This window comes from Penaeus chinensis, chromosome 36, assembly GCF_019202785.1.
Source record: "Penaeus chinensis breed Huanghai No. 1 chromosome 36, ASM1920278v2, whole genome shotgun sequence".
NCBI classification, from domain to species: Eukaryota; Metazoa; Arthropoda; class Malacostraca; order Decapoda; family Penaeidae; genus Penaeus; species Penaeus chinensis.
Window position 1 is genome coordinate 11,020,488 of NC_061854.1, and position 17,570 is coordinate 11,038,057.

At 38.6% G+C, this 17,570-nt stretch overlaps 3 protein-coding genes across 3 annotated transcripts in view; 1 reads left to right on the forward strand and 2 right to left on the reverse strand.

Annotated features, from left to right (window-relative positions):
- LOC125044826 overlaps positions 1-5,904 on the forward strand; it is a 6,989-nt gene extending 1,085 nt beyond the window's left edge. The window contains exons 4-6 of the mRNA XM_047641786.1: positions 1-57; positions 238-5,822; positions 5,872-5,904. The exon at positions 1-57 is cut by the window's left edge and continues 247 nt beyond it. Coding sequence (XP_047497742.1) covers positions 1-57; positions 238-5,822; positions 5,872-5,904 — 5,675 coding nt within the window. The remainder of the gene's footprint in view (positions 58-237; positions 5,823-5,871) is intronic.
- Positions 5,905-5,923: 19 nt separating this feature from the next.
- On the reverse strand, positions 5,924-8,401 carry LOC125044827 (putative GPI-anchored protein pfl2). The gene is made up of 6 exons (XM_047641787.1): positions 8,251-8,401; positions 7,336-8,214; positions 7,159-7,173; positions 6,707-7,065; positions 6,496-6,616; positions 5,924-6,039 (listed from the first exon to the last, which is right to left on the reverse strand). Exons 1-6 carry the CDS (start codon positions 8,399-8,401, stop codon positions 5,924-5,926), a joined length of 1,641 nt encoding a protein of 546 aa, XP_047497743.1.
- On the reverse strand, positions 8,247-9,676 carry LOC125044828 (streptococcal hemagglutinin-like). Its single transcript, XM_047641788.1, is given in 1 exon segment — positions 8,247-9,676. A coding segment is annotated over 1 exon segment (1,215 nt). The 3' UTR covers positions 8,247-8,461.
- Positions 9,677-17,570: the final 7,894 nt, after the last annotated feature.

Here is a 17,570-nt window from a genome sequence, read left to right on the forward strand (position 1 = left end):
CAAAAGGCTTAAGTCTGGAAGATGAACAAAAAGAAGAAATACCAGATGAAGTTGGAGGTAAAGAAGAGAAAAATGTGGAAGAAGCTCAGTCCTCCAATGAAAAGTTAGAACAGGGAGAGGAAGATAAAGACATAACAAAAGATAATTCCCCAACAGATGAACCAGCACCAGAAGAGGGAGAAGATGAAGGAAGTGAATCTGAGGAAGTGGAGGAGGTGAAAGTGGATGAACAAACAGGTGATGATAATGAAGGGTCTGAAGAAGTGAAGGATAGAAGTATTGATGGCAGTACTTCTGTTGAGGAAGACCAAAAAGTAGTGGATCCTGAAGTAAAATCAGAGAGTGTTGAAAGTAAAGATGAACGAATTGACTCAGAAAATGCTTCCCTTCAGAATGAGTTGCAGGAACAAGCTGAAAGTGAAACGGTGTCTGATGGAGAACCAGATCCACTGGAAACTAGCTCTCAGATTGGAGATATGCCTTCCCCAACTCCCACACCATCGTCACCTGATTATGAAGTTATTGATGGCACTACAATATATTTTGACGACCCACCACCTGCTGAAGTTCCATCAGTTATAGCGGAGTCATCTATTCACCTTGACTCTTCTTCTGTAGTAAATGAGGAATATTCATCTGCACAAACACCTCCCATCATAACGGATACTTTCACTGTGACTGATGTGAATGCCTTTGATGCAACTGAACCGACAGTCACACAGAGTCTAGACAGTGCAACTTCTGATGAATCAGAGTTGGAGAGTGAGACTGTAGTGCATGATTTAAATCCAGAGCCTACAGAGAGTGTAACACAGCTTTTCACAGATCAGAGTGATATTATTTTGGTTGATTCTAAACCAGATATCAGTCCTACTTCATCGTCTTGGATTGCTCAAGCTGCAACTTCTGTGACTTCTTGGTTTGGTGAATCAGGTGAAGTGCAAGAAAATAATGATTTAGAGAGCAGGAAAAGTGAAGACAATGATGGAGATGCTCAGTTACCTTTGCATGATTCAAATGAAAAGGATTCGAAAGATGAAGATAAATCAGACTTCATGGTACCAAAACCTGAGTCAATCATAGAGGAAGTAGTCACTCAGGAACCTGAAGCAGAAGAGGAAAGTACAGGTTTCTTTTCATCTTGGTTTGGAAGTTCTGAAGATACTAATGAGGAGTCTGAAAACCCCTCATCAGAATCTGATTTTATGGAATCTGACAGAGACTCTCAGGATAAAAGTGATGTAAAGCTAAATGTGGTTTCTGAGGAAGGAAGCCCAGTGGAGTCAGAACAAACTGCTGATCCTACTGTGTCTTCTGTGCCCTCGGATGCTGAAAATACCCTTGTAGATCAGTATGAGCCTCCTGCTTCTGATGTAGATGATACAGCTTATAAACCCCATGCAGTACAAGATGGCCCTCCCACGGTAGAGTCCAGTCCTGATGCCACAGTTGTGCCTAACCCTCAGGCATTCACAGATGACCTTACTTCAACAGATGACACCCTTACCCCTAGTGATGCATATGATAATGCTGAAGAGGATTCAGATCAGAGTTCAGGTATGGATATGTTGCTTGTTGGTGATGGGCCTAATATAAGTGTAGGAAGTACTGGGAATGTTATAGAAAGTAGTGACAAACTAAAAGAAAAGAGCTTTGAAGAAGAGTTAGACATAAAAGCCACACAGCTTCTTCCAGACAGTGTAGATGAAACTAGTTCTATTTCAGTTAGAGCAAATGAATTGCATGATACTGTGGATAGTGAGAATAGTGGGGGAATAGCAGTTTCTGACTCTGGTAGTAAGAGGGATAGTAGTAGAGAGCATGAACCATATGGCTTGCATATGGAAAAAGAAAGTAAGGAGGATGAGCATGTGTTAGAGAGTAGCAAAAGCCTTAGTACTGCTACAGCAAGAGATGCTTTAGCAACCAGTGAAGATACACAGGATAAGGAGTCTGAAGGTCAAGATATACCTACTGAAGGTATAGATAATGGTATTTCTTCCAATAGTTTATCTTCAAATGAGACCTCAAGAAGGGAAAAAAGGTCTCATAAGAACAAAACTGTGAAAAATGATCAAAGTAAATTAGAAAAGAAAATCATTCCTTCAAATGTAGCATCCTCCATTACAGAAAATGTGAATGTTTCTGCAAGTGACAGTAGCAGTAATAGTGCTGGTGTTACTGGTGAGAGTGTAACTAACACTGACCATAACCATCAACCAACCGTAGATACTGAAGCACAAAGTGTAGAATCCCCTCTGTTGGTGTCCTCTGAAGTAGAAGATAGTCCTTCAAGAGTTGAAGATAGTCCTTCAGAGCTTGGTGAGATGGAGCAGTTAAATGTTGTTTCTAGAGAATTGCCAAATTTTGAAGTAAAGTCTGTCATTGATAATGGTGTTCATAAATCTGCTCCAAGTGATTTTACTGAGCCTTCAGTTGTTTATAGTGACCTTTTAGAAGTTAACAGTGTTTCTGATGTAGATGATCCTCCTGCCTCCTCAGACAACGAGCAGGAAGAATTAGGGCCCAGTACTGCACGGCCACTGTTTGCAGAACCAACTCCTAGTGTAGACCCTGAGAACTTAGCACATCTTGCAGGTGAGTTTCAAGCAAAAGCATTTGGTATTAACTTATTGCACCTAACAGGTTTAGTGTCAAATGACACAGATCACCTTATTTGTGCACATTTTAGAACTGATGACTCCTTCCTTAAATTACTAACAAACAGCATTATAGGTCATAACACTCGTAAGAAAAATGTTCATGGTGCTATCAAATTAATTGAGAAACTCTTCACTGATGTTGGTCAGGAGGATGTAACTCCTGAATATTTTGAAGAAAAGCTTGAACTTTTAGCACAGAGGAAAAGTGTTCCAAGTAAGACCAATTTAGATCCAAATTGTTATGATGAAGTTCCTTCTGTCCCATATGCCAAAGGAACAAATGATAATGATATTCAAAATAGGGAAGAGGATGTACTTACTGTAGATTTGCCAAATTCTTTATATAAAGTGTCAGTAGAGGAAGAGCCAGAGAGTTTTTTAAGGCAACTATCTCTATCAGATCAAAGTGATATTTTTGGTGAATCACAAGGTTTAGTCAGTACTTTTAATTCTTTAGAGAAGAAAAATGAAATTAATAATGTTGAATATCAGGTTGATAGAAGTGATGCAATAGAAATGCCCAAAATTCAGGATCAACTATTGCTCACATCATCTGATGATAAAGACAGTAACTTTCTGTCCAAGTCTTTAGATAAAGAAATGGATTTAATTTCTAGCAAGTCTTCAGTAGAGCCGGTGAATTCTATTTTGAATGAAACCATCACTTTTGGAAATGTCATTGAACATGATAGTGATGTCATACCACTTGAATCTAAAGAAGTAACAGCAGAATTTGAGTCTCATGATGAAATATCTAACAATATGATTGATGAGAAATTTGATACCCATATACATTTAGTGCATGAGAGGGATACTCAGTCATCCAAAGTTTTTGGTGAAGAAGTATTGTTACATCAAGATGTAATTAGAGATGTGTATACTTTATCAACTGGAGAGATTGTCAAATCAAATGTTTTAAATGATGCAGATGCATCTGTCAGCGAAATCAATGCTGTTGATACCATCACAGCTGAAGGAACAATTGAAGCAGATGGTTCTTTCACAGTTGGAACTGTTGGTGAGGAAGTTGATATTTTTTCTGCAATAGGCTTAGATGAAATGATACATGAAGTCCATACCCATGTAGCTGAACTTACAGATGAAATTGATATTGTCTCACCTGAGTTTGTGGTTGAGGAAGTTGATATTGTCTCACCTGAATCTATAGTTGAGGAGGTTGGTATTGTCTCATTTGAAACTGTAGTTGAAGAAATTGCTGCTGTTAGAGCTGAAGCTGTAGTAGAAGTTGATATTGTCAGTGCTGATGCAATTGTGGAAGTTCATGCCGTCTTAACTGAATCTGAATCTGAAGTTGATACTCTCTTGAATGAAGTTGCAGATGAAGTTGATACAGTTGCAGATGGCTTTGTCTATGAGGAAATTGTTACTGCTGTAGTTGAAGCTGTAAAAGTGGATAAAGATGATACTGGCACAACTGAAGAGGTTTTTGATGATGATGATGAGACCTTCTTTGCTAAGCTTGAAAGTGTTTCAGCTGAAGTTCTTGCTGAAATTAATACTGCCTCACCTGAAGCTGGTATTAGTGAAACTGCTACAGTCTTACCTGTAATCACAGTCGTTTCAGCTGAAGATAATATCTTAGCTGAAGCTTTAGTTGATGATGTAATTGAGAAAGTTGATACTGTTGCATCTGGAACTAATGTTGAAGTTCATATTTTCTCAGCTGATGCTTCTGTTGGGAAAACTAATATTGTCTCAGTTGAACCTGCAGTTAGAGAAGCTGATATTTCCAAAGATGAAGTTTCTGTTGAGATTAAAATTGCCTCAGCTAAAGTTGATACTATTTCAGACAAAGTTAGAGTTGAATTTGATAAAATCTCACCTGAAACTGAGGTTGAGGAAGTTGATACTGTCACAGTTGAAGCTGTTGTTAATGAAGCTAATATAGACCCAGCAGGCACTGAAGTTGAGGAAGTTAACGAGGAAATTCCCACATCTGTCTTTGATCTTGAGATGATTGATACAGCTACAACTGAAGCTGCTGTTCATGGAATTGATGCTGTCATAACTAAAGCAGCTCTTAAAGTTGGTACTGACACCGCTAAGGAGGAACTTGCTGCTGTCTCAACAGAAATTGTAATTGAGCATGTTGATGTCTCAAAAGAAGTTGCTGTTGAGCAGGTTGATGCAATCTCAATGGAAGTTGCAGTTGCAGAAGATAATATCTCAACTGAAACTGCTGTTCAGGGAGCTGAGACAGTAACTGCTGAAGCTGCAGTTGAAGTTTTAACTGGAACTGTGATCAAGTCAACTGCTGATACGGTCTTAGGTCAATCTGCTGCAGTCAAGGGTGATTCTACATTTGATGCCATTGCTGTTAAAACTGCAATTGAAAGGATTATTGTCTCAACTGACACTGCTGGTGAGGTAGTTGGTACTGTCACAGTTGAAACTGCAATTGAGGGAGCTGATGCTGTCATAACTGAAGCTGTCACTGAAGCTGATACTAAGACAACTATTGAAGGACTTGATACTGTCTCAACTGAAGCTGTAGTTGATGTTGCAGTAGAAAAGGCTAATGCTGTACCAGTAAAAGTTGAGGGAGTTATTACTGTGTCTGATGAAAATGTTGTTGAGGAAACTGATAGTATCACAGCTGAAGCAGCAGTTGTTGAGGTTGGAATTTTAACAAATAAATCTTCTGTTGAGGAAGTTGATACTGTCATAGTTGAAACTATAGCTGAAGATAATACAGTGGCAGCTAAAACTGCAGTAAAGTTAGTTGATGTTGCATTAGAGGAAAATAACATTTTTAGAACTGAAGCAGTTATTGAAAAAGTTGATAGTGCAACAGCTGAAGTGGGAGTTGATGTAATTGAGGCTGTCACAGCTGAAATTGCTGTTGAGGAGTTTGACTCTGTCAGAGTTGATGTTGACAGTATCTCAGATGTAGTTGCAGTTGAGGAAGTTAATTTTGTTTCAGTCGAAGCAGCATTTGAAGAAGTTGATATTGTCATAGATGAAGCTGTGGTGAAAGGTACTGTCTCAGATGATGCTGTAGTTGAAGTTCTAGCTTTTTCAGCACAAGCAGCATTTGAGGAAATTGATACTGTCTCAGTTGAAGCTACAATTGAAGATGTCAGAGTGGAAGCTGCAGTTGAAGGTCATGCTGTTTCATATGAAACTGCATTTGAGGAAGTTATTACAGTCTCAGATGAAGCTTTAATGAAAATTGATACTGTCTCAGCTGAAACTGCAGTTGATAGTATTTCATCTGTAGCTGCAGTTGAGGAAGTTCATTATGTTTCAGATGAAGCATCCTTTGAGGAAGTTGATATTGTCTTGGATGAAGCTGCAATGAAAGTTGATACTGTCTCGGTTGAAGCTGCAATTGAAGATGTCACAGTGAAAGCTGCTGTTGATGTTTATGATGTTTCATTTAAAGCAGCATTTGAGGAATTTGTTACTGTCTCTGATGAAGCTTCAATGAAAATTGATACTGTCTCAGATGAAAATTCAGTTAAAGTTGATGCAGTTGAAGTTCATTCTGTTTCAGTTGAAGCAGCATCTGAGGAAGTTATTACTCTATCAGCTGTAATGGAAATTAATACTGTCTCAGATGAATATGCAATTAAAGAAGGTAATACAGACAAAACTAAAGTTGAGCAAGCTTCAGTGAAAGTTGATAATGTCTCAGCTAGAGTTGCAGGTGAGGACATTGATACTGTCTCAGCTGAATCTGCAGTTGAAGTTCATGTTTCAGATGAAGCAGTGTTTGAAGAAGCTGATATTGTCCCAATTGAAGTTGCTATTGTCTCATCTGAAGTTGCAGTTGAAAGTGATACTTTCTCAGCTAAAGCTGCTGTTTCACCCGAAGGAGCACTTGAGAAGGCTGATAATGTCCCAACTAATTCTGCACATGAAGTTACTTTCTCAGCTAAATCTGCAATTGAAGTTGTCTCATCAGAAGGTACAATTGAAGTTGATACTGCCTCAGATGAAATTGCAGTTGAAGAAGTTCATGCAGCATTTGAGGATATTGATATTGTTTCAGCTGAAGCAGCAGTTGAGGAAATTGATACTGTCACAGCTGAAGTTACAGATGAGGAAGGTGATACTGTCTCAGTTAAAGTTGATATTGTGTCAGACGAAGCTTCAATTGAAGTTGATGCTGTCACAGCTGAAGCTGTAGTTAAGGAAGTTAATACTGTTACAGCTGAAGCTGCAGTTGAGGCTGCAGTTGAGGAAGTTAATACTGTTACAGCTGAAGCTGCAGTTGAGGAAGTTAATACTGTTACAGCTGAAGCTGCAGTTGAGGAAGTTAATACTGTTACAGCTGAAGCTGCAGTTGAGGAAGTTGTTACTGTCTCAGCTGATGTAATTGAACTTGATACTATCTCAACTGAAGTGTGTGAGAAAGTTGATAAGGCATCAGCAGAAGCTGTAGTTGAAGTTTATACAGTCTCAGGTGAACCTGAGGAAATTGAAACTATTACAACTGGCTATGCATTTGTGGATGCTGACACTGGCTTACCTGACGCTCCAGATACTGTTAAAGGTCATACTATCCTTGTAGAAGCTGCATTTGAGGAAGCTGATACTATCTCGCCTGAAACTGCAATTGAGGAGGTTGATTCTGTCTCAGATGAAATTGATACTGTCATGACTATAGGTACTGTTGAGGAAGTTGATACTGTTTTAACTTGGGCACCTGTCAAAGTTGATGCAGAAGTTGATACTGTATCAGCTGAAGTTGTAGAGGAGGTTAATACTGTCTCAGTTGAAGCTGCAATTGAGAAAGTTGATATTGCCACAGCTGAAGCAGCAGTTGAGGAAGATATTGCCTCAACTGAAGTTGCAGAGGAAGTTGATACTGCCACAGCTGAAGCAGCAGTTGAAGATATTGTTTCAGATAAAGCTGCAGTTGAGGAAGCTGATGCTGTCACAGCTGAAGGTACAGTTGAGGAAGTTGGTACTGTCATAGCTGAAGGTACAGTTGAAGTTGATACTGTCACAGCTGAAGCTGCAGTTGAAGATAAAATTGTCTCAGATGAAGTTGCTGAAGTTGATACTTCAGATAAAGTTGCTGTTGAGGAAGTTAATACTGTCACAGCAGAAGTTGCAATTGAGGAAGTTGATTCTGTCTCAGATGATGTTGCAGTTAAGGAAATTGAAAATGTCACAGATAAAACTGATATTGAAGTAGCTGATTTTGTCTTAGATAAATTTGTTGAGGAAGTTGATACTGTCATAGCTGAAGTTGCAGTTGAGGAAGTTGGAACAGGTGGAACTGTCTCAGATAAAGTTGTAGAAGTGAATACTGTCTCAGATATAGTTCCTAAGCAGGAAGTTGATACTGTCACAGCTGAAGTTTCAATTGAGGAAGTTGATACTGTCACAGTAGCAGGTGCTGTTGAAGATGGCATTATCTCATTAGAAGTTGCAGTTGAGACTGTCTCACATGAAGATGCAGTCAAGGAAGTTGATGAAGTTGTTAAGGGAGTTGATACTGTCTCATTAGAAGTTAGAGTTGAAGATGATACTTCTTCAGCTGAAATTGCAGTTGAAGTTGATGCTATCTCAGATGAAGCTGCAGTTCAGAAAGTTGATACAGTCACAGCTGAACTTGCAGTTGAACTTGATATTGTCTCAGATGGAATTGCTGTTGAGGAAATTGAAACTGGCACAGGTGAATCTGTAGTTGAAGTTGATACTGTCTCAAATGGATTTGTTGTTGAGAGAGTTGATACTATCACAGTTGAAGTTGATACTGTCATAGATGAAGTTGCAGTTGAGGAAGTTGAAACTGTCACAGGTGAAACTGATGTTGAGGAAATTTATTCTGCCTTAGATGAAGTTGCAGTTAAAGTTGATGTTGAGGAAGTCGATACTGTCTTGGATGAAGTTGCTGGTGAGGAAGTTGATACTGTCATAGTTGAAGTTGCAGTTAAGAAAGTTGACACTGTCACAGGTGAAGCTGATGTTGAGGAAATTGATACTGTTACAGATGAAGTTGTAGAAGTTAATACTGTCTTAGATGAAGTTGCAGTTGAGGAAGTTGAAACTGTCACAAGTGAAACTGATGTTGAGAAAATTTATTCTGCCTTAGATGAAGTATCAGTTAAAGTTGATGTTGAAGTTGATACTGTCTTGGATGAAGTTGCTGGTGAGGCAGTTGATGCTGTCACAGGTGAAGCAGATGTTGAGGAAATTGATACTGTTACAGATGAAGTTGTAGAAGTTAATACTGCCTCAGCTGAAGTTTCAGTTGAAGTTAATACTGCCTCAGCTGAAGTTTCAGTTGAAGTTAATACTGCCAAAGTAACAGGTGCTGTTGACATTATCTCATTAGAAGTTGCAGTTGATACTGTCTCAGATGAGGCTGCAGTCCAGGAAGTTGATGCTGTCTCAGATGAAGTTTCAGCTGAGAGAGTTGATACTATCACAGTAACAGGTGCTGTTAAAGCTGATGCTGTCTCAGCTGAGGATGCAAGTGAATGTGTGACTGTCTCAACTGAATGTGATAATGCATCAGCTGTCTTACTCGATGTTGTTACAGTTGAGGATGATACTTTCTTAGCTGAAACTGCAGGTATGGTTGATACTGTCTCAGATGAAGTTACAGTTATGAAAGTTGATGCAGTCACAGCTGAAGTTGCAGTTGAGAAAGTTGATACCGTCTCAACTGAAGATGTAGAGGAAGTTATCTTGGATAAAGTTGCTCTTAAAGTTGAAACTGTCACAGATGAAGCTGTAGTTGAGGAAGTTAATACTGTCTCAGATGAAGTTGCAGGAGTTGATACTGTCTTGGATGGAGGTGCAGAAGTTGATACTGTCTCAGATGAAGTTGCAGTTGAGGAAGTTGATTCTATCTCAGATGAAGTTGCTGTTGAAGAAGTTGATACTGTCTCAGATGAAGTTGCTGTTGAGGAAATTGAAACTGCGACAGCTGATGCTGGAGTTGATGTTGATACTGTCTCAGATAAAGTTTTTGTTGAGAGAGTTGATACTATCACCACTGAAGTTGTAGTTGAGGAACTTGACACTGTCATAGTAGCAGGTGTTGGGGATATTATCTCAACAGAAGCTGCATTTGAAGTTGATGCTGTCTTAGCTAAAACTATAGTTGAAGAATTTGATGCTGAAGCTGCTTTTGTCTCAGCTGAAATAGCTGTTAAGGAAGTTTATACTGTCACAAATAAATCTGTTGGGGAAACTGATATTGTTGGAACTGCAGGTGCTCTTGAAGGTGATATCTCAACTGAAACTGCAGTTGAAGCTACAACTGAGGCTGCATTAGAAGTAGTTGATACTGTTATAGCTGACACTGGAATTGCTATCTCAACAGAAGCTGCAATTAAGAAAATTGATACTGGCTCAGCTGTAGATGCTATTGAAGTTGATACTGTCTCAGCTGAAGATGTTATTGAAGTTGATACTGTCTCAGCTGAAGATGCTATTGAAGTTGATACTGTCTCAGCTGAAGATGCTATTGAAGTTGATACTGTCTCAGCTGAAGATGTTATTGAAGTTGATACTGTCTCAGCTGAAGATGCTATTGAAGTTGATACTGTCTCAGCTGAAGATGTTATTGAAGTTGATACTGTCTCAGCTGAAGATGCTATTGAAGTTGATACTGTCTCAGCTGAAGATGCTATTGTTAATACTGGTTCATCTGAAGCTATTGAATTTGATGCTGTCTCAGCTGTAGATGCTATCGAAGTTGATACTGTCTCAGATGAAGATGCTATTGAAATTGATACTGTCTCAGCTGAAAATGCTATTGAAGTTGATACTGTCTCAGCTGAAGATGCTATTGAATTTTATGCTGTCTCAGCTGAAGATGCTTTTGAAATTGATACTGTGTCATCTAAAGATGCTATCGAAGTTGATACTGTCTCAGATGAAGATGCTATTGAAGTTGATACTGTCTCAGCTGTAGATGCTATTGAAGTTGATACTGTCTCAGCTGAAGATGCTATTGAAGTTGATACTGTCCAGCTATAGCTTCTTTTGAAGTTGATACTGTCGCAGCTGCAGATGCTATTGAAGTTGATACTGTCTCACCTGAAGATGCTATTGAAGTTGATACTGTCTCAGCTGAAGATCCTATTGAAGTTGATACTGTCTCAGCTGAAGACGCTATTGAAGTTGATACTGTCTCAGCTGAAGATGCTATTGAAGTTGATACTGTATCAGCTGAAGATGCTATTGAAGTTGATACTGTCTCAGCTGAAGATGGTATTGAAGTTGATACTGTGTCAGCTGAAGATGCTATTGAAGTTGATACTGTCTCAGCTGAAGAAACTATTGAAGTTGATACTGTCACAGCTGTAGATGCTATTGAAGTTGATACTGTCTCAGCTGAAGATGCTATTGAAGTTGATACTGTCTCAGCTGAAGATGCTATGAAGTTGATACTGTCTCATCTGAAGATGCTATTGAAGTTGATACTGTCTCATCTGAAGATGCTATTGAAGTTGATACAATGTCAGCTGTAGATGCTATTGAATTTGATGCTCTCTCAGCTGAAGATGTTATTGAAGTTAATACTGTTTCATCTGAAGCTATTGAAATTGATGCTGTCTCAGCTGTAGATGCTATTGAAGTTGATACTGTCTCAGCTGAAGATGCTATTGAAGTTGATACTGTCTCAGCTGAAGCTGCTATTGAAGTTGATACTGTCTCAGCTGAAGATGCTATTGAAGTTGATACTGTCTCAGCTGAAGATGCTATTGAAGTTGATACTGTCTCAGCTGAAGATGCTATTGAAGTTGATACTGTTCGAAGTTGATACTGTCTCAGCTGAAGATGCTATTGAAGTTGATACTGTCTCAGCTGAAGATGCTATTGAAGTTGATACTGTCTCAGCTGAAGATGCTATTGAAGTTGATACTGTCTCAGCTGAAGATGCTATTGAATTTGATACTGCTCTCAGCTGTAGATGCTATTGAATTTGATACTGTCTCAGCTGAAGATGCCTATTGAAGTTGATACTGTCTCAGCTGAAGATGCTATTGAATTGATACTGTCTCAGCTGAAGATGCTATTGAAGTTGATACTGTCTCAGCTGTAGATGCTATTGAAGTTGATACTGTCTCAGCTGAAGATGCTATTGAAGTTGATACTGTCTCAGCTGAAGATGCTATTGAAGTTGATACTGTCTCAGCTGAGAGCTATTGAAGTTGATACTGTCTAAGCTGTAGATGCTATTGAAGTTGATACTGTCTCATCTGAAGATGCTATTGAAGTTGATACTGGTCTCAGCTGTAGATGCTATTGAAGTTGAATACTGTCTCAGCTGAAGATGCTATTGAAGTTGATACTGTCTCATCTAAAGATGTTATTGAAGTTGATACTGTCTCAGCTGTAGATGCTATTGAAGTTGATACTGTCTCAGCTGTAGATGCTATTGAAGTTGATACTGTCTCAGTTGAAGATGCTATTGAAGTTGATACACTGTCTCAGCTGAAGATGCTATTGAATTTGATACTGTCTCAGCTGAAGATGCTATTGAAGTTAATACTGTCTCAGCTGAAGATGCTATTGAAGTTGATACTGTCTCAGCTGAAGATGCTATTGAAGTTGATACTGTCTCAGCTGTAGATGCTATTGAAGTTGATACTGTCTCAGCTGTAGATGCTATTGAAGTTGATACTGTCTCAGCTGTAGATGCTATTGAAGTTGATACTGTCTCAGTTGAAGATGCTATTGAATTTGATACACTCTCAGCTGTAGATGCTATTGAATTTGATACTGTCTCAGCTGAAGATGCTATTGAAGTTAATACTGTCTCAGCTGAAGATGCTATTGAAGTTGATACTGTCTCAGTTGAAGATGCTATTGAAGTTGATATGGTCTCAGCTGTAGATGCTATTGAAGTTGATACTGCCTCAGCTGAAGATGTTAGTAAGGTTGATACTGTCTCAGCTGAAGATGCTATTGAAGGTAACACTGTTTCATCTGAAGCTATTGAATTTGATGCTGGGTTAGCTGTAGATGCTATTGAAGTTGATACTGTCTCATCTGAAGATGCTATTGAAGTTGATACTGTCTCATCTGAAGATGCTATTGAAGTTGATACTGTCTCAGCTGAGAATGCTATTGAAGTTGATACTGTCTCAGCTGAAGATGCTATTGAAGTTGATTACTGTCTCAGCTGAAGATGTATTGAAGTTGATACTGTCTCAGCTGAAGATGCTATTGAAGTTTGATACTGATCTCAGCTGAAGATGCTATTGAAGTTGATACTGTCTCAGCTGAAGGTTGCTATTGAAGTTGAATACTGTCTCAGCTGAAGCATGCTATTGAAATGATACTGTCTCAGCTGAAGATGCTATTGAAGTTGATACTGTCTCAGTGAAGATGCTATTCTCAGCTGAAGATGCTATTGAAGTTGATACTGTCTCAGCTGAAGATGCTATTGAAGTTGATACTGTCTCAGCTGAAGATGCTATTGAAGTTGATACTGTCTCAGCTGAAGATGCTATTGAAGTTGATACTGTCTCAGCTGAAGATGCTATTGAAGTTGATACTGTCTCAGCTGAAGATGCTATTGAAGTTGATACTGTCTCAGCTGAAGATGCTATTGAAGTTGATACTGTCTCAGCTGAAGATGCTATTGAAGTTGATACTGTCTCAGCTGAAGATGCTATTGAAGTTGATATGGTCTCAGCTGAAGATGCTATTGAAGTTGATACTGCCTCAGCTGAAGATGCTATTGAAGTTGATACTCTCTCAGCTGAAGATGCTATTGAAGTTGATACTGTCTCAGCTGAAGATGCTATTGAAGTTAGATACTGTCTCAGCTGAAGATGCTATTGAAGTTGATACTGTCTCAGCTGTAGATGCTATTGAAGTTGATACTGTCTCAGCTGTAGATGCTATTGAAGTTAATACTGTCTCAGCTGTAGATGCTATTGAAGTTGATACTGTCTCAGCTGTAGATGCTATTGAAGTTGATACTGTCTCAGCTGAAGATGCTATTGAAGTTGATACTGTCTCAGCTGAAGATGTTATTGAAGTTGATACTGTCTCAGCTGAAGATGCTATTGAAGTTGATACTGTCTCAGCTGAAGATGCTATTGAAGTTGATACTGTCTCAGCTGTAGATGCTATTGAAGTTGATACTGTCTCAGCTGAAGATGCTATAGAAGTTGATACTCGTCTCAGCTGAAGATGCTATTGAATTTATGCTGTCTCAGCTGAAGATGCTATTGAAGTTAATACTGCTCTCAGCTGTAGATGCTATTGAAGTTTAATACTGCTCGTCAGCTGAAGATGCTATTGAATTGATACTGTCTCATCTGAAGATGCTATTGAAGTTGATACTGTCTCAGCTGAAGATGCTATGAAGTTGATACTGTCTCAGCTTGAAGATGCTATTGAAGTTGATACTGTCTCAGCTGAAGATGCTACTGAAGTTGATACAGTCTCAGCTGAGATGCTATTGAAGTTAATACTCTCTCAGCTGAAGATGCTATTGAAGTTGATACTCTCTCAGCTGAAGATGCTATTGAATTTGATGCTGTCTCTGCTGAAGATGTTATTGAAGTTGATATTGTTTCATCTGAAGCTATTGAATTTGATGCTGGGTTAGCTGTAGATGCTATTGAAGTTGATACTGTCCCATCTGAAGATGCTATTGAATTTGATTCCGTCTCAGCTGAAGATGCTATTGAAATTGATACTGTCTCATCTGAAGATGCTATTGAATTTGATGCTGTCTCAGCTGAAGATGCTATCGAAGTTGATACTGTCTCAGCTGAAGATGCTATTGAAATTGATACTGTCTCAGTTGAAGATGCTATTGAAGTTGATACTGTCTCAGCTGGAGATGCTATTGAAGTTGATACTGTCTCAGCTGAAGATGCTGTTGAAATTGATACTGTCTCAGCTGTAGATACTATTGAAGTTGATACTGTCTCAGCTGAAGATACTATTGAAGTTGATACTGTCTCAACTGAAGATGCTATTGAATTTGATACTGTCTTAGCTGAAGATGCTGCGTTAGCTGAAGATGCTATTGAAGTTGATACTGTCCCATCTGAAGATGCTATTGAATTTGATTCTGTCTCAGCTGAAGATGCTATTGAATTTGATACTGTCTCAGCTGAAGATGCTATTGAATTTGATACTGTCTCATCTGAAGATGCTATTGAAGTTGATACTGTCTCAGCTGAAGATGCTATTGAAGTTGATACTGTGTCAGCTGAAGATGCTATTGACGTTGATACGGTCTCAGCTGTAGATGCTATTGAAGTTGATACTGCCTCAGCTGAAGATGTTAGTAAGGTTGATACTGTCTCAGCTGAAGATGCTATTGAAGTTAACACTGTTTCATCTGAAGCTATTGAATTTGATGCTGGGTTAGCTGAAGATGCTATTGAAGTTGATACTGTCTCATTTGGAGACACTATTGAAGTTAAAATTGTTTCATCTGAATCTATTGAATTTGATGCTGTCTCAGTTGAAGATGTTATTGAAGTTGATACTGTCTCAGCTGTAGATGCTATTGAATTTGATACTGTCTCAGCTATAGATGCTATAGAAAGTGATACTGTTTCAGCTGTAGATGCTATTGAAGTTGATACTGTCCCATCTGAAGATGCTATTGAAGTTGATACTGTCTCAGCTGAAGATGCTATTGAAGTTGATACTGTCTCAGCTGTAGATGCTATTGAAGTTGATACTGTCTCAACTGAAGATGCTATTGAATTTGATACTGTCTTAGCTGAAGATGCTATTGATTTTGATACTGTCTCGGCTGAAGATGCTATTGAAGTTGATACTGTCCCATCTGAAGATGCTATTGAAGTTGATACTGTCTCAGCTGAAGATGCTATTGAAGTTGATACTGTATCAGCTGAAGATGCTATTGACGTTGATACGGTCTCAGCTGTAGATGCTATTGAAGTTGATACTGCCTCAGCTGAAGATGTTAGTAAGGTTGATACTGTCTCAGCTGAAGATGCTATTGAAGTTAACACTGTTTCATCTGAAGCTATTGAATTTGATGCTGGGTTAGCTGAAGATGCTATTGAAGTTGATACTGTCTCATTTGGAGACGCTATTGAAGTTAAAATTGTTTCATCTGAATCTATTGAATTTGATGCTGTCTCAGTTGAAGATGTTATTGAAGTTGATACTGTCTCAGCTGTAGATGCTATTGAATTTGATACTGTCTCAGCTATAGATGCTATTGAAGGTGATACTGTTTCAGCTGTAGATGCTATTGAAGTTGATACTGTCTCAGCTGAAGATGCTATTGAAGTTGATACTGTCTCAGCTTTAGATGCTATTGAAGTTGATACTGTCTCAGCTGAAGATGCTATTGAAGTTGATACGGTCTCAGCTGTAGATGCTATTGAAGTTGATACTGCCTCAGCTGAAGATGTTAGTAAGGTTGATACTGTCTCAGCTGAAGATGCTATTGAAGTTAACACTGTTTCATCTGAAGCTATTGAATTTGATGCTGGGTTAGCTGTAGATGCTATTGAAGTTGATACTGTCTCAGCTGAAGATACTATTGAAGTTGATACGGTCTCAGCTGTAGATGCTATTGAAGTTGATACTGCCTCAGCTGAAGATGTTAGTAAGGTTGATACTGTCTCAGCTGAAGATGCTATTGAAGTTAACACTGTTTCATCTGAAGCTATTGAATTTGATGCTGGGTTAGCTGTAGATGCTATTGAAGTTGATACTGTCTCATCTGAAGATGCTATTGAAGTTAATACTGTTTCATCTGACTCTATTGAATTTGATGCTGTTTCAGCTGAAGATGCTATAGAATTTGATACTGTCTCATCTGGAGACGCTATTGAAGTTAAAATTGTTTCATCTGAATCTATTGAATTTGATGCTGTCTCAGTTGAAGATGTTATTGAAGTTGATACTGTCTCAGCTGACGATGCTGTTGAAGTTGATACTGTCTCAGCTGAAGATGCTGTTGAAATTGATACTGTCTCAGCTGTAGATACTATTGAAGTATATACTGTCTCAGTTGTAGATACTATTGAAGTTGATACTGTCTCAGCTGTAGATGCTATTGAATTTGATACTGTCTCAGCTATAGATGCTATTGAAGGTGATACTGTCTCAGCTGTAGATGCTATTGAAGTTGATGCTGTCTCAGCTGAAGATGCTATTGAATTTGATACTGTCTCAGCTATTGATGCTATTGAAGTTGATACTGTCTCAGGTATAGATGCTATTGAATTTGATACTGTATCAGCTATAGATGCTATAGAATTTGATACTGTCTCAGCTGTAGATGTTATTGAAGTTGATACTGTCTCAGCTGAAGATGCTATTGAAGTTGATACTGTTTCAGCTGAAGATGCTATTGAAGTTGATACTGTCTCAGCTGTAGATGCTAATGAAGTTGATACTGTCTCAGCTGGAGTTGTTATTAAAGTTGATACTGTCTCAGCTGAATATGCTATTGAAGTTGATACTGTCTCAGCTGTAGATGCTATTGAAGTTGATACTGGCTCAGCTGTAAATGCTATTGAAGTTGATACTGTCTCAGCTATAGATACTATTGAAGTTGATACTGTCTCAGCTGAAGATGCTATTGAAGTTGATACTGTCCCAGCTATAGCTTCTTTTGAAGTTGATACTGTCGCAGCTGCAGATGCTATTGAAGTTGATACTGTCTCACCTGAAGATGCTATTGAAGTTGATACTGTCTCAGCTGAAGATCCTATTGAAGTTGATACTGTCTCAGCTGAAGACGCTATTGAAGTTGATACTGTCTCAGCTGAAGACGCTATTGAAGTTGATACTGTATCAGCTGAAGATGCTATTGAAGTTGATACTGTCTCAGCTGAAGATGCTATTGAAGTTGATACTGTGTCAGCTGAAGATGCTATTGAAGTTGATACTGTCTCAGCTGAAGAAACTATTGAAGTTGATACTGTCACAGCTGTAGCTGCTATTGAAGTT